The sequence below is a fragment of the Trachurus trachurus genome (genome assembly GCF_905171665.1).
Source record: "Trachurus trachurus genome assembly, chromosome: 4".
Lineage (NCBI taxonomy): Eukaryota > Metazoa > Chordata > Actinopteri > Carangiformes > Carangidae > Trachurus > Trachurus trachurus.
In genome coordinates this window covers 33,225,691-33,251,085 of record NC_139898.1, presented here as the reverse complement: position 1 = coordinate 33,251,085, position 25,395 = coordinate 33,225,691, and the positions used below count along the sequence as shown (strand labels likewise).

The 25,395-nt window shown below is 40.1% G+C and overlaps 2 protein-coding genes across 2 annotated transcripts; both read left to right on the top strand.

Annotated features, from left to right (window-relative positions):
* Positions 1-1,190: 1,190 nt before the first annotated feature.
* LOC310984958 (uncharacterized protein) lies at positions 1,191-5,489 on the top strand. The gene is made up of 5 exons (XM_083970341.1): positions 1,191-1,267; positions 2,006-2,113; positions 2,204-2,371; positions 2,986-3,102; positions 5,200-5,489. The coding sequence occupies exons 1-5, from the start codon at positions 1,216-1,218 to the stop codon at positions 5,406-5,408; spliced, it is 654 nt and encodes a 217-aa protein (XP_083826467.1). The 5' UTR covers positions 1,191-1,215; the 3' UTR covers positions 5,409-5,489.
* A 15,272-nt stretch (positions 5,490-20,761) lies between these two features.
* LOC310985378 (uncharacterized protein) lies at positions 20,762-25,368 on the top strand (the record flags this gene model as incomplete). Its single annotated transcript, XM_083970953.1, has 5 exons — positions 20,762-20,813; positions 21,622-21,789; positions 21,887-22,003; positions 22,215-22,340; positions 25,349-25,368. 5 exons carry the CDS (start codon positions 20,762-20,764, stop codon positions 25,366-25,368), a joined length of 483 nt encoding a protein of 160 aa, XP_083827079.1.
* Between the last annotated feature and the right edge of the window lie 27 nt (positions 25,369-25,395).

Sequence of the window (25,395 nt, the reverse complement as noted above, 5' to 3'; positions counted from 1 at the left end):
AATTCAATTGTTATTAAAGAATGATCAGACAAGACAGGGTTTTGAGGAAGAACTATGATGTGGTCAACTTCTATTCCATAATTTAGTACTAAATCAAGGATATGGTTAAAAGAGTGAGTGGGTTTGTTTACCCTCTGAGAGAAGCCAACTGTAAGGTATGAGGAAGGGAAGTGCACATCCCTTCCTCATACCTCACAATTGGTGATAGTGGTGGTGATAGTGATAGGTGTTTCCTGATTGGCAAAACAATGTCTGACTTGAAACAACAACAATGGTCTGAGGTATCTTGATATTCCACTCATATAACAAACATCAAGCGCAGGATCTGTATACTGATTATAACACACACAGGTCAGTGCCACATAGAAACAGATCCTCTGGTTTTTTAGACATTTCATTTATAATAAATAAAAATAAAATATACAGCTCATCAGTCATTGACAGATACAGTCCAGGTTTTCTGTATGTCAATCATATTCTCATAAACACAACATCTCAGTAAGACTTTAAAGGAATTTCTAAATATTTCATACATACAGTATGTTCATCTTAATGTTCGAAGGTCAAGGTCACTGTGACCTCACAATCCATAACATATGAATCTATGTTCATTATGACATTTAGTAAAACACAAATATCTATAGGATAAAATGATGAAGTGATCAAGTATCATTTATTAGATCACCCCCTGCATTATGAAGGGATGAACAGATTACTAAAAGAGATACAAAACACTAACTTTAGTCACAGTTTTTCAGGGTTTCTTCATAGGAGTTCAGTTTGTTATTAACAGTATGTAAAATTCCCCCTTGAACTGTCAGTGCATTGTACTGGACAGACACATTCAGTGTATAGCATTAAAAAAAACTACAACTGTATGGACAAGAAGCCAAAACATCTTCTCAGAAAACAGAGGAGAGAAAAAATGTCATCATCCTCATTAAAATGTGGAATTCAGGAATTTAACCTTCATCATTCTGGTTTTGGTTGTTGTTTAAACAAACATACTAACACTGAAAATGAAACTATAAAGGGTGTGAAAAAGGCGTTCACTGAACAAGAGAAGGGATGACAGTGAATGATCCTGTTGTAAAAAATGGGAACACAGCCAAACCGTGACGTTGGTACACATGAACCTTCAGCACCTGTACAGTAGCTATATAAAGTCCAGCAGGCTGATCAGCTGCACTGTCACCATCCACTCACCTGTTCATCATGATGAAGCTGATCCTCTTTCTGACTCTGGTCTGGGCGCTCGCCAGCTCAGGTAAGACCACCTCTTCTTACTGTAGAGATTCTGCAGGTACGAGACGACCAATATTTAACAGATAAATAAAAACTAGAACTAAATAAAAGATGATTAATTACTTTTAATCAACCAGCACTGATCATGTGAAACGATGTAAATCCAGGGGGAAAATTCACTCACTACAGTAAAAGAAACAACAAGCAGTGAAATGTTGGACAGTTCAAATCATTTGTAAACTATAACAACCACTACATCTTAAAATCCTTGGCCCTGTTCCCACCACAGTGATCTGTTGTGAGATGTTTACGTGATTTAAAATGCCTCAATTTATCACTTGTGATCAGATGCTGTTTTTAGCCAATAAACCAATGTATTTGTTGACAATGTGTTTGTGTAAAAGTTTAAAGTTTAATTTTCAAGTTTTTTCCATTTGAAAACAGCGAGGACGTCAGTAAAATGGGCGGTCCTTCAGATGATAAAAGTAGAGTGGGCGGCCCTTATAAAGACATTAGTAGAGTGGGCGGTCCTTTACAGAACGTCAGTAGGTCTCAGATGCATCCTGAACGAGTCTTTGGTGTGTTCACACCTGAACTCACCTGTGATCAGACCACCTGAGACAGATGTTATCACCAGGTGTGAAGGAAGTGTTTGTGATAACAGCAACAATGATAATTAGATTTCTGAGCTTTTATAAACCATCAAACCCTGTAACCCTAAAGATTGCACACCATTGACTTGACATCTATTTTTCTGCAGCTGCAGCTCAAGCACTGAATTGTCTGACTTGCACGAATCTGACATGTTCAGCAACAACATCAGTGGCATGTACCACAGAGACCATGTGTGTGACAGCCTCTATTTCAGGTAGTCTCCTCTGCATGTTGTCGATTACTTTTCACTAAAATACATGTGTGTTTTCCACCAACATTAACAAACTGCACTTGGACTGTGTAGTTGTTGCAGGTGGAAATACAGCACAGCAAATCCTCAGGAGATGTGCGCCGGCCTCCCTGTGTCCAGCCACAGGTGCTCAGACATCTTCAGTGAACTTCGGTGGTACAAATGTAGTGGTATCAGCTGAGTGCTGCAGCACAGATAACTGCAACTCACAAACTGTATCCTGTAAGTACAGAGGGCTGGCTGTGATCTTATTGAAGACCAGATTAAGGTGCGTTCACATTGGACCTTTACATATTAAGTCAATGCAAACGAGCGACTGAACAATTAATCGAAAAATTGCTGAACAGTGACCGAGCGATTTTTCGCTCTGTCACTCGAGATGAGAAATCCCAAATCTCTGGCCGTCAGTCGCTTGTCACGCGCTGATTGGCTGCCGTAAACTATGTGTAACTATGACAACTACTGAAATCATGGAAACGTAATACAACTCCACCGGTCTGGCAGAGCAAAGCCGGCTTGACGTTGTGCGGCGCTTGTGGGACTTCCACAACAGGTAAACGGCGGCAGCAGGTAGGCTACAATATCAGCCGTGCTGAACCAATACAAACAGGAAGAAAAGAGTGACTCCGAGCGAGGTGAAATTCACTGGAATCGCTTGAATGATGTCATCAGAGCAATCTGTTGAATTGTGCCAAACTGACGAGCGACTGCAGCTGAGTTTTTTTGGAGCGACACGAGCGACAGCGACAAAAATAAAAGGTCCAGTGTGAACGCACCTTTAGAGAGATGAGTAAAGATTACTGGAGACTCTGTTTTCATGTTGTTTTCTGTTTCAGTCCCTACTGCTGAGGCCGCCAACGGCCTGTCATGTTTCACTTGTGACCCTGTCACATCTCAATGCAACAATTCATTAACGTGTACTGGATCTCAGGACCGCTGCTTTCAAGCAAATGGTGAGTGTTCTCCTTATCTGACATCTGTCCTGACTCCACATTTACTTACTTACAAAAGGACTTAAAGCAGAAGTAAGCGATATTTTTGTGTTAAAGGTCCCATATTATGCAAAATGCACTTTAGAGCGGTTTTCTATCAATAATATGCATCCCCGGCCTGTCTACAATCCCCCCTGGTATGGAAAAAGTTCATCCTCTCCCTTTTTTGCTTTCTCTGTCTTTAGAAAATGTGTGCTTAAACAGGCCAGTTGAAGATCTGTCTGTCGGTGACGTCACCGACAGACTCGACGCCACCCCCTAGGTTGGTGGCACCGCCCCAGGTGAAGGTTTGCCACGCCTGAAGAAATTTTCTAAACCGTGCCGATTTCAGTAGGCTACATAGCCCAGCTCCTCCTCACTTTTCATTCACATAAACTAATGCCACTGCCACAGTTGTAAAATTTCATCAATGAGACCAGCATTTAATCTCCTAAAAATAATTTAACCAGCCAGCGGTAAACCTCTAAAAGCATGCGGATACGTTACTTCGCTCGTTTTCTCCTCCGGGAGGAGGAGATATCCGTGCCGGCAGATCAGCTCAGTAGGGCGGCTGCTGCTGCTGCAGACAGCCGCTGCCACGGTCCCCTGTCGGGGCTCACACAGACTCTGCACTTCTCCCAGGACAGACATCGGAGCAAACTGACCACAGACTCTGGATTAAACTTTCTCGCATGAAAAAATATGAAACTGTGACGTGTTAACAGTGCTAAAGCCAGGATTAAAACAGGGTTTTAGCAGCTTCTATGGCTGTTCGTTTGCCGCGAAACGGCGACAGCCGATGCTAATTTCTGTTAGCCCGTCTATGAGGTTTCACATTATACGTTAGCATTGAGCTAAGCGGACTTTATGCTTAGTTGTGATACTGGCTGTGTGTGTTTTGAACGTTGTTTCAAGCCTAGTTTGGGACTATTGGGAGCTACATGAACCACGAGACCGCACTAGCGGCGACGTCAAGAGCTGTCGCCACGCTGTTATATCAATCGCTCTGGCCATAGTGATACATCCACCCATAAACATTAGCCCATGCTACCGTTAGCCACATCCTGTCCCTGAGGCAGAATCTTTCCTACTATGGCCACGCCAAGACCCGCCTTACTAGGCCTCTGATTGGCTGAGAGGGGCAAGGCAAGGCTGTGACAGACGGAGCTCATTAACATTTAAAGGTACAGGCACAGAAACAGCTTGTTCTCAGCAGAGCTCATTTGAGCGACTTTGAGACAGCTGCCATTCAGGACCACGGATCAGTTTGGGGCAATACATTTCGAATACAGTTTAGTTGGACGTCTGACAGCTGAGTGAAATTGATTAAAAAGAGCATAATATGGGACCTTTAATATAAGTCTTAAATAGTTATATCTTCCGACAGCAGACCAATCACTTACATAGAGTGTTTGGACCTTACATAGAGTGTTTGGACCGAAACACGGGTCTCTAAGGCCCTCTGCTCTGCTCTGAGCAGAGGAGAAAACTTTTCTTGTATCCTACAATTTGTATCCAATGAGGAGAGAGAACAGCATGAAGGGCTGTGTGTGCAGCCAAGGGATGCGCGTGAATGTGGTGACGCAGGGACGAGGACCAATAGATCCATGACGAGGGCGGGGGCTGCTAACTCCGTCGGCTGACAAGAAGTTATGGTGCGTTCAGGGCAGCCCGTAACTCGTGTTTGTCCGACCTGTGAATTCGTACCAGTTCGATCTGGTGCGAGTTCACAGGTCGGAAGTTACGAGTGGCCGTTATAGTGCACTTTCACAGGCATCAGGTCGGAGAAACGCGAGTTGCGGGTTGCCTGGAACGCTACAAAGTCGTAAGTCGTGACTTGAAGCTGTAACTTACGGTTTCAAAAGCCTGCCTGGAACGCAGCATTAGCCAAAACGACCGGATCGCTTACTTCTGCTTTAAATGATGATCAATAATTTTCTTTTGCTCTAAATAAAATAACACTGAGTTGAACTATTGTCCATTAGGAAGTGTAAAGTGAAGGAGATGGTATTCACAAAAATGATGTGAAATTATATAACACTTTAACATACAGTAACATAACATTTTTTCCATCTGTAGTGACGGTTGGGTCCACAAACACACCAACCTTTGGCTGTGTATCTTCAAACATTTGTGATGCTGCTACCAGCGTGGGAAGTGTGCCCTTCCTGGGAGTTAATGTCAGCAATCCAAGCTGCTGTAACACCAATCTGTGTAATGATGCCTGTTCTGTCAAACTGAGTATGATCCATCTGCTACTGGGACTCTTCTTCTTCACCCTCTATTAGAGCACAGAAACAACAAGACAAATCAATGGAAGTTGTATGTCAAGAATTGATTTATGGTTACTGGATATTGCTGAATTTCAGTTTCAGAGGTCTCTATGTCAAGTGCACCACTAACAGATCAATGCTCATTATATCTGGAACTGAAACCAAAATCAAGTCCTGATAAAAGAAATATAAATTGGAAATATAATGCAGACTTACTGAAGTCTGAACACTATTGTAAAAAAAAAAAAAATACTACTATTATTACTACTAGAGATTAAATTTGACACAACTATTGGGAGTTATAGTAATAGATGGGAATTTTTCAAATATAAAGGTCGGCAATTCTCTATCAAATTTGGTTAACAAAGAAGCAAAGATATATGAGAACAAGAACTTTACTTAGTTCAAGAAATCGAAAAATACTGTAATGTTGAGAATATAAAAACCCACCTTCCCCCTCTTGATGTTGATTTCGTTGACATGTGTGATTCTGAAATTGAAATGCGGGAACTAAAAAGTAAAGTAGTTAAAAACCCGGAAAGAACAAAAAACTTAAAAACTTAAAACTTAAATAATCTAAGACCAATAACATTACTTAATGTCGATGATAAACTATTCACTCATACCTTTGTCAACAGGTTAAAAGAAGGTTTGCCTCGTGTTATTAGTGAATCCCAATCTGGTTTCTTCAGAGAACGTTCAACTCACAACAACATTAGTAGACTTATTAGACTATGCAGATAATATTGAAAATGATGGTTTAATTCTGTTTTTAGACTTCTGTAAAGCATTTGATACAGTTGAACATGGTTTTATGATGGATACATAGAAATATTTTGGTTTTGGTGAATGCTTCCTAGAAGTAATTAAGATGTTCTATAAAGACATAAACAGCACCGTGATACTACCAACTGGAACATGTGAAAGATTTTCAGTGAAAAGGGGAATCCGTCAAGGCTGTCCAGCCTCACCTTTACTTTCTATTTTAGTTGCAGAAGTTTTGGCAGTTATAATTGTTTTTTCTATGTTTCTATTTCTTTTTTATGTGTAAAGCACTTTGGGTTGCATGTCCATGCATGAAAAGTTCTATATAAATAAAGTTTGATCTGATTTGATTTGATTACATGCTATGGGAAAACCTCTAATCATAAGCCAACTGGCGGACGATACAACTCTCTTCTTAAAAAATGCAACACAGATACCACAGCCTCTAAAGGTTCTGCTGTTTTCTGTAAGGCTTCAGGGCTCCATCTAAATCTGAGTAAATGTGAATTACTGTAATAGCAATTCATGATCAACCCCTAGTGTCTATTCAAGGTATTGCAGTCAAAGAGGAGGTTAAATATCTCATTATCTATAATGACTTATATTATAGAAAGAAAACTAATATGGACAATATTATGTTGAAGAGTAAAACAATTCTAAATTCATGGTTGTCTATATTTGGGAGGATTTTATTATCTAAAATGGAAGCTCTGTCACGTTTTGTTTATCCAGCATACTCCTTGGCTATCCCTAGTACTATGATTAAAAACATCAACCATCACAGGGGTACCCCAGAGATAAGGTAAGCAGAGACCTGTTGTTTAATAAAACCAAATTCTGCATATTGAATATTCTAAATGTTTGTGAGTGTGGAGGAGGTAAGGTTGGATGACATAAAAGTAATGTTAAGACGCTAATGTTAAATTGAAATGAATAAATGCATTAAATTGGATAATTAAATACACTCACATGGTTTAGAGGCCATTGGGGGAGGGGCCCATAAAAGCTACAAAAGTGATTTGAGTTTGTGTTGACATAAAGATGAACTGAAATTACAGTCTTTTCGCCTGAAGTACAAGTCTTCAGGGCAAACTGTGAAAACAGCATTTCATCATTTGAGTTTGAGTGTTCTGCCGTAGAAGCTGGTTGACTGCTGAGTGGAGAAGAAAATACTGCAAAGAAAATTGAATTTGAGCCCACTCTGGGCCATAAAATTAGACAACTCATCTTTCAGACGATGTAGGCCAAACTTTGTGCAAAATTCTATTTATGATCAAATCCGGGATGAAAGTGTGGTATTTTTTTTCCGCCTTGGATAATGCAGGCGCACGGATTATACGTCAGCCTGCTCACGATTCATCAGCCAATGATATTGGATCTGTCATCCGTCATTAAAACGTCTGAGACACACACACACACACACGGAGCTCGGTCTCGCCCCAAGCGTTGAATATCCCGCCCGCTCGGTAACGACCAATCAAATTCGTTTTCCTTACTCGGGTAAACTCGTGTGGCAACTCGTGACAACTCGGCGGACAAACAGGACAAACGGCCATTTCTGTACACCTTTAAAGCCAGGGACACACACAAACTAAAAAGTAACTGGATAATAACAATTGATGCACAATGCAGCACAAAACAAGAACACAACTGCTAAACAACGAGCTGTTATAAAGTCATGACTGATTTGAACCAAAACTGTAAAAATAGAACAAGAATAAAATAGAACACCATTGGTAAATGACTGAATTGAAACACAGCTCTAAAATAGTGGAAGACAAATTTTAAAAAAAATGGTGTTAATTCAAAGACGTTTTTCTTACAGCACTCCTGAGAAGATTTTCCAAATACTTACATTAAAAACCAAATAACCAACAAATACATTCCAATACAATACTACTACCTACTCTTAGGTGTTAAAGGGAGACACTGGAGACTTTGTGAGAAGAAGACATTCCTTTGTAACAGTTTCATTACCAGAGAGGCCCAAAGTTGATACAAACCAAGGAGGATAGGGAGAAGAACGATGCAGGTGTCCTTGAATGTGTCAGAAGTGATAAAATTATAGCTACCCGAGTAGGGCCGGTGATGGAATAGGGATGTTTCTCTTTTCAGGGCACTGTCTCCAAGGATTGGATAATTCGTGTGCCAAGAGGCAGAAGACACATTGTGTCATCTGTTTCTATCAGCTGAAGACGTACTTTTGATTTCCAATAACTCATTAAAGATTATTGTAGGAGCCACATCTGTTCATTTGTCTGTCTCTTGGGTTTGCGTCAGGTCTCCACGGGTGGCAGTATAGCGTTTTCTTTATAATTACGGGTGCAGGTAATCAGGTGACGCATGGGGTGGAGGATCATGCGGTTTTTACCGCTCGCCACGCTCACCTCACTCCTCTGTTTCCAGCCGCATCACTTTATTAGTTTATTTTTGCATTAATCAAGTCATATTTTGTTGTAACCTTTTTGTTAATTAAATGGGAACATCACCCAACCTGGATCAGCGCATGGACAGTTGTTTATTTAGCGCGTCAAAAACAGTCTCCCACTCCCATGCAGAGTGACTACAGGAGGGCAGGATAGTCGCTATACTGTAGTTATGTATTTTCACTTCCTCCAAAACAATTTCAACCGTTTCATGACTCATCCTGGTATCCAGTGCAGCAGGTGAAGAGTGCAGCTGGCAACAATCCCACAGGTGGTTCTTGACATTTAAGATTTAAATCTTACCTGGATCAGCGCATGGACAGACAAAGTATAGCGACTATCCTGCCCTCCTGTAGTCACTCTGCATTGGATCTTTCATTATACATGGCAAGGCAAGGCAATTTTATTTGTAAAGCCCGTTTTTACAAACAGTTTATCTCAAAGGGCTTTACATGGCATCATATAACATCCTCTGCCCCTCACTTCCACTGAGGAAAAAATCCATAGAAAACCCTTTTAACAGGGAAAAATGGGAGAAACCTCATAGTGACATGCATGTACAACAAAATGAAGGTGCACAGTCAGGATGCAGATTAAAAAAAACAAGAATGAGAACAAATAGAATAAATAAAATAAACAATGTACGTCACTCACTCATAAGCATCCATTCACTGACTCACCCAACATTCATTCACTGACCACACAGCAAACATCACACACACATCAGTACCAGTGTACTGTAGGCCAGGGCTAATACCAAAGTACAATACAATGTCTGTTATCAGATGGATGCTTCACTGTTCAGTGTGGTTATGGCTGTGGGGTAAAAACTGTTCCAGAATCATGTGGTGCATGTTTTGATCAATCTTTATCTTCTGCCAGATGGAAAAAGTTCAAAAAGGTGGTGGTCCTTGTTGATGATGTGTGACTTCTGCAGACCGCAGTGCAGAACCTGCTTAAGTTTTTCAGATGGTCACACAAGCATACTTTTATAGAACAATTTTAATTATCTTAAAGTTGTTGAATTGAATGAAAGTGAGCGAGTGACAGAGACATTTGCAGTTATAGAAAAAAAAGATGTCAATGCAGCTGTGGTCTTGACTGGTCTTGAGAAAAAATCTAGAGTCCAGCTCAACTGAGACAAGACTGAGTAGAAATGTAGTTGATTCTGAGACAAGACCAAGACCTTGACCAAGACAGGTCTCAAGAACCACAACACAAATCACAGCAGAGTCTGCAATCTTGTTTTTTTTTTTAAATCAACAACCATATTTTTCAGTTCACTTTATGTTGTGTTCCTTTTATGAGTGGCATATAAAAGAGGCCACATACAGTTTCCTCTGTGGCTATTAAGTCTTAATGTGCTTTGGTAAGATCTCATCTGACAGCATGTCAGTTGTTTGTAATTTGTAAATGCAAAACTGCAATCAAAAAATTCCCCCTGATGAGGGTGCTGAGATGATTTCACCTCATCTTCCCTGAGCGACTAAAGCCTCCTTCACTGGCTATGTTTGCCTTTCCTTGGCTCAACTGTATTAGGAAGTGTTTTGTTGTGGTTCAGTCAGACACTGTCTCCAACACTGAACTGGGACGATGTGATGCATATTCCCATCATCTGCTTTCAAATAGTTATACTGTAGCTGAAACTTTGACTGACCAAAAACGACCAAAAGAAGGGAAAATTTAAATTATTACTTCAGTGAACTTCTTCCTCAATACACACTTCACTGTTTCAGTAACCTCTGGTCTGACAAGTTTATCAGCTACTTATCATACATGTCATTGTTGGGCATGTGATTACTTTCACGTTTAGGTGCACCTCTGCTCCTGAAGCACACTGCAGTTTGGAAACACCATTGTTGGTCTTTGTGCTTGAGCAGTTCTGGTCAATTGAGACACTTGTCTCCAGCACTGGACTGAGCAGATGAAATGCACATGTACAGTATCTCCTCCTCATTAAGTCCCCCTCCCGCGACCCTTTTTGGTCATTTTAAAACCAGCTCATTAGCAATGCACCTCTGGAGGGTGGGTGGAGACTGCGCTGCTCTGCACCCGCCCAGCCACCTCCTCGCACCCCACCCCTCGCTTGCTGACAGTGACAGCTGGACATTGTACAATGACCGATTCAGCGCGTTTAGCATAAAACTGCACACTGGGATTCGATCCCAGACTGGAACATAGTCCTTGCTCACGGTGCAAGCTGCTCTACCAGGTGAGCTATACCTGTTAGCCTTTCACCTCTGAGCCAGATGCAAGCGGGGCGGGAGCTTGTAGCACTAGTGCCCTCCCCTGGAGCTGTGACACGTCAGCTCCAGTCTCCCTGAAATGGCCAGTTTGTGTCTGCCATTGGTTCACAGCAATTTGAAGGCAGAAAAACTCAGAAATGCAATTTTGCACTTCCTTTTCTGCTGATATGTGCTCTAACACAAGATAAATGCCACAGGAACATGTGAAAAGCACCAAAAACACGATTTTCATGGGAGGCATATATTTTATATTTTTCTCACATGCTTTTACCATGTTTTCACCTCCGTAATTCTTTTGTCCCTGAAGACAATGTAGAAGCCCTGTGGACTGAACACCTATGGGTGACACTGGGAGAAAAACATGTATTTATCTGTTTATATTCAACAATTGCAATACTTAAGTAGCAAATTTATTTGTATAACACCAAGTCAAAAATTGCATTATCTCAAGAGAGACCATACAGTCCACAGAGGGTACATTACAGGTGCAGGGAGGAATGGCGTTTAACAGGAAGAGACCTCCAGCACTTAAGGTATTTAATCTGCCCTCCTTCCCCTATTTTTTTTTATTTTTTTTTATTTTTAAAGGTTTATTTGAAATGGGACCTCACATATTCATGAACATACAAAAAAACAACAATTAATTGCAGTAAATATGTCGGATTTAGCTAGGAGCTAATTTCCATCCGTAGTCCCATGACACTTAAATAAATAGAATTACAATCAGACATTTAAAAACGATAAACATTTAAGACGATAGACAATAACCTCCGTAGGGGGTATAGCAGCAGTTATAATTACAGTGTTGCAGATTACTCAGCAGTAACTCACTAAACATTCTCTTTCAGTAAACGCTGGTCTGACTGGTTTATCAAACATATATCATACGTATATAACTTTCTGGATGAAGCATGCCATGACTTGCTTAGCCTACTCAGGAAGTAGGCTAAGCAAGAAGGAGCAAACATGCGTACAGTAATAGCTTTTTACTTTGCACAATTTAACCCCTGGCATCCATACAGGAAAGCACACAAATAGTCAAAGATAAGATGGTGTACATGTTATTTTGTGTTGTGCAGTAACTGTGTAACTACAGCAGTTGATTTATTCAAATAAGTTAAGTTATTAATTGCCTAATGTTTCTGTGATTGATTAGGGTCCGGGCAGGAGCTGCCAGGACACTATTGTATTCCTAGGAATTCTTCTTCTTCTTCTTCCGAGGAAATCTTACTTCCCATGGGCGAAAACTCACCAAACTCTACATAAACGTCCAACCCCATGCCAGATTTACTCAACTCCAAGGACATGTGCCCTAAGTTGTGGCTGTCATCAAACTTTTTAAAATTAAATGAGAGCAAGACAAAGTTTATTGTGTTTGGCTCCCCGCTGTCATTGGGGGATGACCCCATCCTCGGGCCAATCTCCTCAAATACGCTCAACTCAAGTCTGGGAGTGCACCTCGATAACTCTTTTAAATTTAGAAAACAAATTTCATCCGTGGTCAGCTCAAGCTTCTTCCAATTGAGATTAATAAGCAAAATAAAAGCCTACATTCCCCCGGGTGACTTAGAGAAAGTGCTGCATGCCTTTATTACAAACCGGCTGGACTACTGCAATGCTCTGTATGTGGGCCTAGACCAGTCCTCTATCCAGCGTCTCCAGCTAGTCCAAGATGCGGCCGCTCGCCTTTTAACAATTACTAGGAAAACCGAGCACATAACCCCAGTGTTGAGGTCTCTCCACTGGCTTCCTGTTTGCCGGAGGATACGTTTTAAAATGTTATTATTGACCTTCAAAGCCATTAATGGCTTGGCTCCCCTTTATTTAAGTGACCTGCTTGTTCCCCACACTCTATGTAGAACATCACGGTCAGCTGACCAATTCCTCCTCAGCATACCGAAGTCAAGACTAAAAACAAGAGGCGATCGAGCTTTTGCGGTCGCCGCTCCTAAACTTTGGAATAGCCTACATTCTCAATCAGAACAGCTCCAAATTTAGTACATTTTAAATCTCTATTGAAAACCCACCTCTTCTCCCTGGCTTTTAACCCTTGACCGATTGTTTTATCATTACAGTTTTATTGTATGTTGTGCTTTTATCCAATGTTTTATCGGATGTTTATTTTATTTTATTGTGCTCTTATTATCGTGTTTTTATCTGATGTTTAAACTCTAATTGAAATTGTTTTAATTGTAAAGCACTTTGGTTCAAGGTGCTATATAAATGAACCTGACCTTGACAGAGCGATTTTTTTGGAGCAACACGAGCAACAGCGACAAAAATAAAAGGTCCGGTGTGAACACACCTTGAGTTTAAAAGAAAGTTTAAACAACAGATGTTTGATGTGTACAGTAGGGAAGATAGGGGTGGTTAAATTAAATTAAATTAAATTAAATTAAATTAAATTAAATTAAATTAAATTAAATTAAATTAAATACATAAATAATATAGGAAAAAAGTAGGACTGTTGAGGGAGTTGGCAATGTTTTTGTTTGTTTGTTTGTTTGCTTGTTTTTCATTTTATTTATTTGTTGTTACGTATGTCTTGATGGTGTCTTTGTGTGGGGGATGGCAATTTAAAAGCTATGCTTCGTCCATCCCCTTTTCAGACCAGGTGTTGTTGTTTTCTAACTGTGCTGTTGCTGTATTGGTATGTTGGTGTCTGTAGTTTGTACTGTCTGGTTGCTGTGGTCTGGTGTCAAATAAACACTTAAAAAAAAAAAAAAACTGTCAGTGCATTGTACTGGACAAACACACATTCAGTGTATAGCATTAAAAAAACTACAACTGTATGGACAAGAAGCCAAAACATCTTCTCAGAAAACAGAGGAGAGAAAAAATGTCATCATCCTCATTAAAATGTGGAATTCAGGAATTTTTTAACCTTCATCATTCTGGTTTTGGTTGTTATTTAAACAAACATACTAACACTGAAAATGAAACTATAAAGGGCATGAAAAAGGTGTTCACATGAATGTCCACTGAACAAAAGAAGGGATGACAGTGAATGATCCTGTATGGGAACACACCCAAACCGTGACATTTATATACTGTACAGCACCTGTACAGTAGCTATATAAAGTTCAGCAGGCTGATCAGCTGCACTGTCACCATCCACTCACCTGTTCATCATGATGAAGCTGATCCTCTCTCTGACTCTGGTCTGGGCGCTCGCCAGCTCAGGTAAGACCACCTCTTCTTACTGTAGAGATTCTGCAGGTACAAGATGACCAATATTTAACAGATAAACAAGAACTGGAACTAAATAAAAGATGATTAATTACTTTTAATCAACCAGCACTGATCATATGAAACTATCTAAATCCAGGGGGAAAATTCACTCACGCACAAGAAACAACAAGCAGTGAAATTTTGGACAGTTCAACAATAATAATTAGATTTCTGAGCTTTAATAAAACATCAAACCCTGTAACCCTACAGATTGCACACCATTGACTTGACATCTATTTTTCTCTCCACTGCAGCTCAAGCACTGAATTGTCTGACTTGCACAGATCAGGCATGTTCAGCAACAACATCATTGGCATGTACCACAGAGACCATGTGTGTGACAGCCTCTATTTCAGGTAGTCTCCTCTTCATGTTATCGATTACTTTTCACTAAAATACATGTGTGTTTTCCATCAACATTAACAAACTGCACTTGGACTGTGTAGTTGTTGCAGGTGGAAATACAGTAGTACAGCAAATCCTCAGGAGCTGTGCAGCGCCCTCCGAGTGTCTAGCCACAGGTGTTCAGACATTTTCAGTGAACGCGGGTGTTACAAGTGCAGTGGTATCAGCTGAGTGCTGCAGCACAGATAACTGCAACTCACAAACTCTACCCTGTAAGTACAGAGGGCTGGCTGTGATCTTATTGAAGACCAGATTAAGGTGCGTTCACACCGGACCTTTACATATTAAGTCTATGCAAATGAGCGACTGAGCAATTAATTGCTCAGGTGAAAAATTGCTGGAGCTCCGAGCGACAGCGACCGAGCGATTTTTCACTCTGTCACTCGAGATGAGAAATCCCAAATCTCTGGCCGTCAGTCGCTTGTCGCTCAGCGCTGATTGGCTGCCGTAATCTATGCGTAACTATGACAACTGAAATCATGGAAATGTAATACAACTCCACCGGTCTGGCAGAGCAAAGCCAGCTTGACGTTGTATGGCGGCAGCAGGTATCTGTTGAATTGTGCCAAACTGACGAGAGACTGCAGCTGAGTTTTTTTGGAGCGACACGAGCGACAGCGACAAAAATAAAAGGTCCAGTGGGAAAGCACCTTTAGAGAGATGAGGAAAGATTACTGGAGACTCTGTTTTCATTTTGTGACACTTAAATGTTGTTTTCTGTTTCAGTCCCTACTGCTGGGGCCCCCAACGGCCTGTCATGTTTCACTTGTGACCCTGTCACATATCAATGCACCACTTTACACACATTAACGTGTACTGGATCTCAGGACCGCTGCTTTCAAGCAAATGGTGAGTGTTCTCCTTATCTGACATCTGTCCTGACTCCACGTTTACTTACTTACAAAAGGACTTAAATGATTACCGTATCAATAATTTTCTTTTGCTCTAAATCAAATAACACTGAGTTGAACTATTCTCCATTAGGAAGTGTAAAGTGAAGGAGATGGTATTCACAAAAATGATGTGAAATTATATAACATTTTAACATACTGTACAGTATAACGTGACATTTTTTTCATCTGTAGTGACGGTTGGGTCCACAAACACACCAACCTTTGGCTGTGCATCTTCAAACATTTGTGATGCTGCAACCAGCGTGGGAAGTGTGCCCTTCCTGGGAGTTAATGTCACCAATCCAACCTGCTGTAACACCAGGCTGTGTAATTTAGGAAGCACAACTCCTCCCAGTGACGCCAGTTCTGTCAAACTGAGTATGATATAAATATTAATTGGAAATTTAATGCAGACTTACTTAAAGCAGATATCAGCTTCACGGCCGTTTCGGCTAATGCTGCGTTCAAGGCAGGCTTTTGAAACCGTAAGTTACAGCTTCAAGTCACAACTACGACTTGGTAGCGTTCCAGGTAACCCGTAGCTCGTGTTTTTACCATCCTGTTGTCTGTGAAAGTTCCCTATAACGGCCACTCGTAACTTCCGACCCGTGAACTCGTACCAGATCGAACTGGTATGACTTCACAGGAAGGAAAAACACAAAGTACGAGTTTCTTTGAACGCACCATGAGTTAGCAGCCCCCGCCCTTGTCAGGCATCAATTGGTCCTCGTGCTACGTCACCACATTCACGCGCATCCCTTGGCTGCACACACAGCCCTTCATGCCGTTCTCTCTCCTCATTGGATAACACTTGTATCCCACAAGGAAAATTTTCTCCTCGGGTTACAGCAGAGCAGAGTGACGGAGAGACTCGTGTTTAGGCTGAAATACTTCATGTAAGTGATTGCTGACGGAAAATAGGACTATTTAGGATTTATATTAACAAAAACATTCCACTGATATCTGCTTTAAGTCTGAACACTATTGTAAAAAATAAATAAAAATAAAAATAAAGAATTACTACTAGAGATTTGCAAAACTATTGGGAGTTATAGTAATAGATGGGAATTTTTCAAATATAAAGTTAGGCAATTCTCTATCAAATTTGGTTAACAAATTAGCAAAGATATACAAAAACAAGAACTTTACTTAGTTCAAGAAATGGAAATGTAAAAGGTCACCAATGTCAGATGCAGATATGTCTAACTTTATGATTCTCCAATCAAAATTGGATGATTTATACCTAAGAAGAGCCCATGGCGCTTTCATAAGATCCAGGGCAAAATGGACAGAAGAGGGGGGGGGAAATACTGCTTATTTCTGTGCACTAGAAAAAAGAAGACAAGAGAGGAATGCTACTAATATTCGATTAATAACTTCATATTCCAGAGAAAGTTCCATTGTTCTTTTTGAGAATATAAAAACCCACCTTCCCCCTCTTAATATTGACTTCGTTGAGATGTATGATTCTTAAATTGAAATGTAAGAACTAAAAAGTAAAGTAGTTAAAAACATTTCAGTTGGAAAAGCTCCAGGACAGGATGGACTAACCACAAATTTTTCTGGCAAGATATCAAGGGACTGTTATTTTACGCCATTCGGGAATGTTTTATGAATAAGGACATGAGGCCTACAATGAAACAATGATTAATAACACTCATCCCTAAACCCGGAAAGGACAAACAATTCATAGATAATCTAAGACATTACTTAATGTCGATTACAAACTATTCGCTCAGATCTTTGTCAACAGGTTAAAAGAAGGTTTGCCTCATGTTATTAGTGAATCCCAATCTGGTTTCTTCAGAGAACGTTCAATTCACAACAACATTAGATTAGTACTAGATTTATTAGACTATGCAGATAAGATTAAAGATGATGGTGATGATGGTGTGTGTGTGTGTGTGTGTGTGTGTGTGTGTGTGTGTGTGTGTGTGTGTGTGTGTGTGTGTGTGTGTGTGTGTGTGTGTGTGTGTGTGTGTGTGTGGGGTGGGGGGTGGGGCTTTATTTGTAATTGTTTTTTCTATGTTTCTATTTCTTTTTTATGTGTAAAGCACTTTGGGTTGCATGTCCATGCATGAAAAGTGTTATATAAATAAAGTTTGATTTGATTTGATTTGATTAAATGTTATGGGAAAATCTCTAATCATAAGCCAACTGCGGATGATACAACTCTCTTCTTAAAAAATGCAACATACCACAGGCTCTAAAGGTTATATCTGTTTTCTCTAAGGCTTCAGGGCTCCATCTAAATCTGAGTAAATGTGAATTAATGGCAATACATGATCAACCCCTGGTGTCTATTCAAGGTATTGCAATCAAAAAGGAGTTTAATATCTCATTATCTGTAAGGACTTATATTATAGAAATAAAACTAATATGGACAATATTATGTTGAAGAGTAAAACAATTCTAAATTCATGGTTGCAAAGAGATTTTTCTATATTTGGGAGGATTTTATTATCTAAAATGGAAGCTCTATCACGTTTTGTTTATCCAGCATACTCCTTGGCTATCCCTACTACTATGATTAAAAACATCAACCATCACACGGGTACCCCAGAGATAAAGTACGCAGAAACCTGTTGTTTAATAAAACTAAATTCTGCATATTGAATATTCTACATTTTTGTGAGTGTGGAGGAGGTAAGGTTGGATGACATAAAAGTAATGTTAAGACACTAATGTTAAATTGAAATGAATAAATGCATAAAATTGGATCATTAAATATATTCACATGGTTTAGAGGCCATTGGGGGAGGGGAACATAAAAGCTAGAAAAGTGATTTGAGTTTGTGTTGACATAAATATGAACTGAAATTAGAGTCTTTTCGCCTTAAGTACAAGTCTTCAGGGCCTAGCGGTAGTGAGGTAAAGTTCAATAAAGATTAAGAAAAAAAACTGCAGCAGTGTTGAAGGGTCTCAAGGCCAAGGTTCAGGTCTTTAGGCTTAGCAGGCCCCATGTGTTACAAGTTGGAGTCCTGTTTCAGAATTGTGTTTTGATATGTGCCTGTGATAAATGTCTGTGAATTGTGTGAATTTGTAAACATGGGCGGGCAACATCAGCAGTGTCTCAGTGAAATATGGTAGAGTCTAGGTGAAATAGAGCAAGCAGTGCAAACTGTTTGAGCTATGAAAAAAGCATTTCATCATTTGAGTTTGAGTGTTCTTGCCGTACAAGCTGGTTGACTGCTGAGGGGATATAGTCAAATTAATACTTAATTTTCCAACCAGTGCATTTAGAAGAAACCTGTTAATATACACTTGACACTTTTGTAATTGTACTAAAATCATTTAATGTGCTCTTATGTCCATTGAGCTAAAATAATATATGCCATATAAATGTCAAATATTTTAGCTGCATTGTAGCACAAATACAGACAAGATTAGCTTTAATTAAATACTGCATGTTGTTTACTAGAATATTAGAAATGCGATTTTGCACATATTATGTGTCTTATTGATATGTAGATAAATACATCTTACATCATAGCTGTGTTGTTAGGAGTAAAAAAGACTATAGTCAATGCATTTGTAATGTTTTATGTGTGAAAATCAAATAAAAAGCTGAGGAAGTGACAGCAGTGAGCAGGGAAGTTTAATAATAAAACAATAATAAAACACACCCACCCAATGTTTTCTAACAAACTAAGACATGTCTGAACACAGATAAAAGAAAAACAGATGTCACATTGAGAGGACAGGCGTATGTGTGACACAACCTACCTGCTGAATACGTACATTTGATTTTCAATAACTTACTATTAAGGTATAAATAGAGGGCGGCTGGGCATCAGCTGAACAACAGGTGTGACAATTAACAATAAGGCAGCACCTCCTTCAGCTATGTTTACTTTGGCCATATTGATAACTTAGCCTGATTAGAACTAAGTCATATAGATCATGAGACATCTTTAGTGACGCATCAGAAAAACAACCTGTTGTACTTGAACTATAACAAACAACTTCTAAATCTTACTCTGACAATAATTCAACAGCTCTTTGTTTAACTTCTTCATTTTGTGTTTGAGCTGCAAAAAAGTGTCTGAAGGTAAATGTATAATATTTATTGTACACGCAATAAAGTCTATATGGACACTGACTGAAATACTTGGAAATTCAAACTTTCAACCCTGAAACATTGTTAAAGGAGCTACAAATCACTGTCAGAGGAACAGGAACATTTGCTACATATATAAAATCTGTACAAAAAATACTTTTTAAAATCTAAGTACTTAGTTTAAACTTAAATAACTTATTTTATTCGTCATAAATAAGCCGGTTGAACTGAACGATCTGTTTCAGTCATCGACACCAGCAGACCTCAGAGTCAGGACAGAGACCACATGCGAGTCTGAGCACTGACCAGACACCTGACAGGTGAGTTAGGTGCCACAGTGGGCAGAGCTCAGAGACTACAGTCCGCCTGCGTATGTAAACAGTGTTAGTGAATGGGTGAGTAATGCTGTGTGATGGTAGAGTGTGAGGTATAAGGGAGGGAGGAGCAGGTATGTCAGACCGTTTCCTGCTTGTCAAAACAATGTCTGACTTGAAACAACAACACGGGTCTGAGGTGGTAGTGTTGTTCTTTGTCCCGCCCAAGTGATTTTATATTTTGATATTCCACACATGCAACAAACATCAAGCGCAGGATCTGTATACTGATTATAACACACACAGGTCAGTTCCACATAGAAACAGATCCTCTGGTTTTTAGACATTTCATTTATAATAAATACAAATAAAATATACAGCTCATGAGTCATTGACAGTTACAGTCCAGGTTTTCTGTAGGCCAGTCATATTCTCATAAACACAATATCTCAGTAAGACTTTAAAGGAATTTCTAAATATTTCATTATGTTCATCTTAGTGTTCAAAGGTCAAGGTCACTGTGACCTCACAATCCATAACATATGAATCTAATTGTTCATTATGACATTTAGTAAAACACAAATATCTATAAGATGAAATGATGAAGAGATCAAGTATAATTTATTAGATCACCCCCTGCATTATGAAGGGATGAACAGATTACTAAGAGAGATGGTACGAATTTTAGTCACAGTACAACTGTATTAACAAGAAGCCAAAACATCTCAGAAAACAGAGGAGATTAAAATGTGGAATTCAGGAATATAACCTTCATCATTCTGGTTTTGGTTCTTATTTAAACAAACATACTAACACTGATGACACTATAAAGGGTGTGAAAAAGGTGTTCACATGAGTGTCCACTGAACAAAAGAGGGGATGACCGTCTGAATGATCCTGTTGTAAAAAATGGGAACACACCCAAACCCTGACGTTGGTACACATGAACGTAAAGCACCTGTACAGTAGCTATATAAAGTCCAGCAGGCTGATCAGCTGTGCTGTCACCATCCACTCACCTGTTCATCATGATGAAGCTGATCCTCTCTCTGACTCTGGTCTGGGCGCTCGCCAGCTCAGGTAAGACCACCTCTTCTTACTGTAGAGATTCTGCAGGTACGAGACGACCAATATTTAACAGATAAATAAAAACTAGAACTAAATAAAAGATGATTAATTATTTCAATCAACCAGAGCTGACCATGTGAAACGATCAAAATCCAGGGGGAAAATTCACTCACTATAGTACAAGAAACAAAAAGCAGTGAAATTTTGGGCAATTCAAATCATCTGTAAACCATAGCAACCACTACATCTTAAAATCTAAAAACCAGGCTGTAAATATGTTTTTTTAAGCTGTAAAGTCGGCTATTTTAATATGGCGGTCAATGGAGAGTTGCTCACTTCTGGAACCAGCCCCTAGAGGCCGGACAGGAACTGCAGCTTTTTTAACGCGGAAGTGGTCTTCACTTGTAGAACCCACAACTCCCCCCTTGTCTCAGATGCATCCTGAACGAGTCTTGGGTGTGATCAGACCACCTGAGACGGATGTTATCACCAGGTGGAAATGGGGTGTTTAGCAACAAATGATAATGACATGATGATTAGATTTCTGAAACTCTTATAAACCATCAAACCCTGTAACCCTAAAGATTGCACACCTTTGACTTTATGTTTATTTTTCTCTCCACTGCAGCTCGAGCACTGAATTGTCTGACTTGCACAGATCAGGCATGTTCAACAACATCATCAGTGGCATGTACCACAGAGACCATGTGTGTGACAGCCTCTATTTCAGGTAGTCTCCTCTTCATGTTGTCGATTACTTTTCACTAAAATACATGTGTGTTTTCCATCAACATTAACAAACTGCACTTGGACTGAGTAGCTGTTTCAGGTACAACTCCAACACAGCAAATCACCAAAGGCTGTGCAGCGCCCTCCCTGTGTCCAGCCACAGGTGCTCAGACGTTTTCAGTGAACTTGGGTGTTCAAAGTGCGCTGGCATCAGCTCAGTGCTGCAACACAGATGACTGCAACTCACAAACTCTATCCTGTAAGTACAGAGGGATGGCTGTGATCTTATTGAAGACCAAAAATACTGGAAACTCTATTTTCATTTTGTGACACTTAAATGTTGTTTTCTGTTTCAGTCCCTACTGCTGAGGCCGCCAACAGCCTGTCATGTTTGACTTGTGACCCTGTCACATCTCAATGCACCACTTCATTAACGTGTACTGGATCTCAGGATCGCTGTTTTCAAGCAACTGGTGAGTGTTCTCCTTATCTGACATCTGTCCTGACTACACTTTTCACACGCATTTTAGTCTGTTTTTGAGGAAAAAACCTCAAACTATCAATAATCTACCTTTTGATCTAAATCAAATAACACACTATTCTCCATAAGAGGTGTAAACTGAAGGAGCTGGAATTCACAAAAATTATAAGAATTTATACAATAATAATTTTTTCATTCTACAGTGACAAGTGGGTCCACAACCACACCAACCTTTGGCTGTGCATCTTCAAACATGTGTGCTGCTGCTACCAGCGTGGGAAGTCTGCCCTTCCTGGAAAGTATTGGTACCGTCAGCAACCCAACCTGCTGTACCACCAATGATTGTAATACTGGGATAACCACAACAACTGCTCCAACAACTACAACCGCTGCAACAACTACAACCGCTGCTCCAACAACTACAACCACTGCTGCAACAACTACAACTGCTGCAACAACTACAACCACTGCTGCAACAACCACAACCACAACTACAACCACTGCACCAACAACCACTGTTGCAACAACTACAACCACTGCTGCAACAACCACAACCACTGCACCAACAACCGCAACCACTGCTGCAACAACTACAACCACTGCTGCAACAACTGCAACCACTGCACCAACAACCGCAACCACTGCTGCAACAACCACAACCACTGCACCAACAACCACAACCACTGCTGCAACAACCACAACCACTGCACCAACAACTGCAACCACTGCACCAACAACCACAACCACTGCACCAACAACTGCAACCACTGCACCAACAACCACTGCTGCAACAACTGCAACCACTGCACCAACAACCGCAACCACTGCTGCAACAACTGCAACCACAACAACCACAACAACTGCACCAACAACTACAACTACTACCAGTGATGCCTGTTGTGTCAGACTGGGTATGATCCATCTGCTATTGGGACTCTTCTTCTTCACCCTCTATTAGAGCACAGGAACCACAGGACAAAACACCTTTGAGGCCACCAGGACTCTGAAAGAAGCGTCTTAAGTCTGGACTTGGGTTTATTGTTCTCTGCTGTCATGAGTTGGTAGTTACAGGGACTAGAAAATCCAAATTTAGGGAAAAGTGGATGGAGTCTGGGTAAAGCAAGGTGGGAGGTGGGAAGAAAAGGCATGGATGCAATAAACACATAGATGCATTAACAGCTTCTGTTTTGTTTTGTAATATAAAAACATAATATCATAGCATATTGACTTCCCAGAAGAAAAAAATTCTATATATAAAGTGAGATTTCAGGGCATATACATTCTTACCAAGTGTCACAATACCATCTGCATCTCACTGTCTACTGTACCAACAGGGGGCAGCATTTAGCTAAATATAAAAATGTATACCTGGTAAATGATTCACACCTACTTCTTGTTTTTCATAGTAAATTAAAACAGGCTTTAAAAAGCAAACAGATTGGGAAACAAGGCAGAGTCACTGTATGTTTTGCTGTTATATTCTGGTGAATGGATTCATTTAATTGTTTGTGTTCCTTCAACTGCAAATATTGTGTTGTTGTTTGTTGTTTTTTTTATCTCAGGTTGTTATTTAAGTTTTATTTTATGCAATGTCATTTAAAAAAATATGTTTTATCTTGATGTTGAAGTGAAGCTTGGTGTGGATTCCTCTGAGCTGAGCTCTAAAATCCAAAATACAGATTTCTTCTCTTTCAAAAGCACTTGGGCGTCGTCTTGTTGAACTGTTAGTTTAGTATTTTTGTGGTTAAGAGGAGGATTATTTATCATTCACGTATTATAAGGAAGGAAACAAAGCAAAGTGTAAGTGCAACAACACAGCACCATCTATACAACGACCCTATTATTACTTTAGACAAATTCATTCAGTCACCAAATTTAACATGGAACTAAACTGTAGCTACGTGGATAAATTAACACCCTTAATGAGGACTGGAGAAAAATCATGTTCAACAACAAGGTTACAGTTACCACAGTGGGTGGAGCTGATGGGTTGGAGCTACATTACCTAACCAAGCTAACGGGTAAATCCAGCTGTGTGATTATATGACTGAGACATATTCCTTCGTGTTAAGACAACAACCTCTCTCTATTCCCACCCAACCAGTCAAGGCAGATGGCTTCGCCCACCCTGGGTCTAGTTCAATTACCTGTTTCCACTAAGGAAGTTCCTTGTAAAATTTAAGAGGCAGGAGCTTGCTCTCACTTGGCCCTCTCCACTGCAAGGCATGCAATGTTTTAGATAATTGCGCATTCGGTGTGCATGTTTTTTTTCTGCTCTTGTTTTTCCCGGCCGTATGCTTTATAATACTGGGTTGTAAAAATGCTGTTTCAATCATCATGTAATAACACGATCACGTAGTCAGAACATTTACATGACACGTGAGAAAACCAAATTATTGCCTTAATCCGACTATAACTGCACAACTAAGTTTATGTAAACGTGTTAGTCCGACTAATATTGGAGTTCTCCAACTCCATCAAAGGAATAGTTCACCAAAAAATTAAATTCAGTCATTATTTACTCACCCTCATGCTGATGAATACTCCGGAGTAGTTTTTTATTCCTCAAAGTGCATCTGGAGACCCGGGTGGGGGGTTCGTAGTCCAAGAAACATCCAAGAAAGTCGGTTGCAGAAGCTATTCTTGTAACGTTACGGCGCTCTGCCTCTCAAAATCACCATGACCACGAGGGGATAGCGTGCAGTATCTGCACAATAAGTAACACGCTCATTACATACGAGATGAACAAAGCTGTAGGATTAACTATCTTGCTGTTGTTAGAAAATGGGGGTCTGCTGCCTGGCTAATAGGTTAACCGGAAAAGGGCCCGTATTAACCCACTGAAACGACGCATAATCACCACCTGGTGTTGAGGAGGAGGACACGTTCCTGTCAGTTATTCGATTTTCTCAGTTGCATGTAAACTGGGACAAGGACAGTGGATGGATGGATGGATGGATGGATGGATGGATGGATGTATGGATGGATGGATGTATGTATGGATGGATGGATGGATGGATGGATGGATGGATGGATGGATGGATGGATGGATGGATGGATGGATGGATGGAAGGTTACACTAGAAATTCAGCTCTGTTTCCCTGGTCACAGTAAAAGCAGCCAGGTGTGTTGTTGTGCATTTAGTCATTGTTCTCCTCAGTTTCTGATCAGGTGTTATACTGAAGTAGTTTGCAACAGTGTATTGTCTGTTTAGGGCCACATGTGTTTTTCATTTTATTATGGGAATTTAGAATTTCTGTCCAACAATTCTGTGTTTTTCTTTTTCTTTAATCATTATTTGGTTGTCTTTGATGTTGTGGGTGTTTGTTTACTGCAGGTGAGGTGGCTGTGGTGTAATGACCTGAGTGGTTGACAGCTCACCCA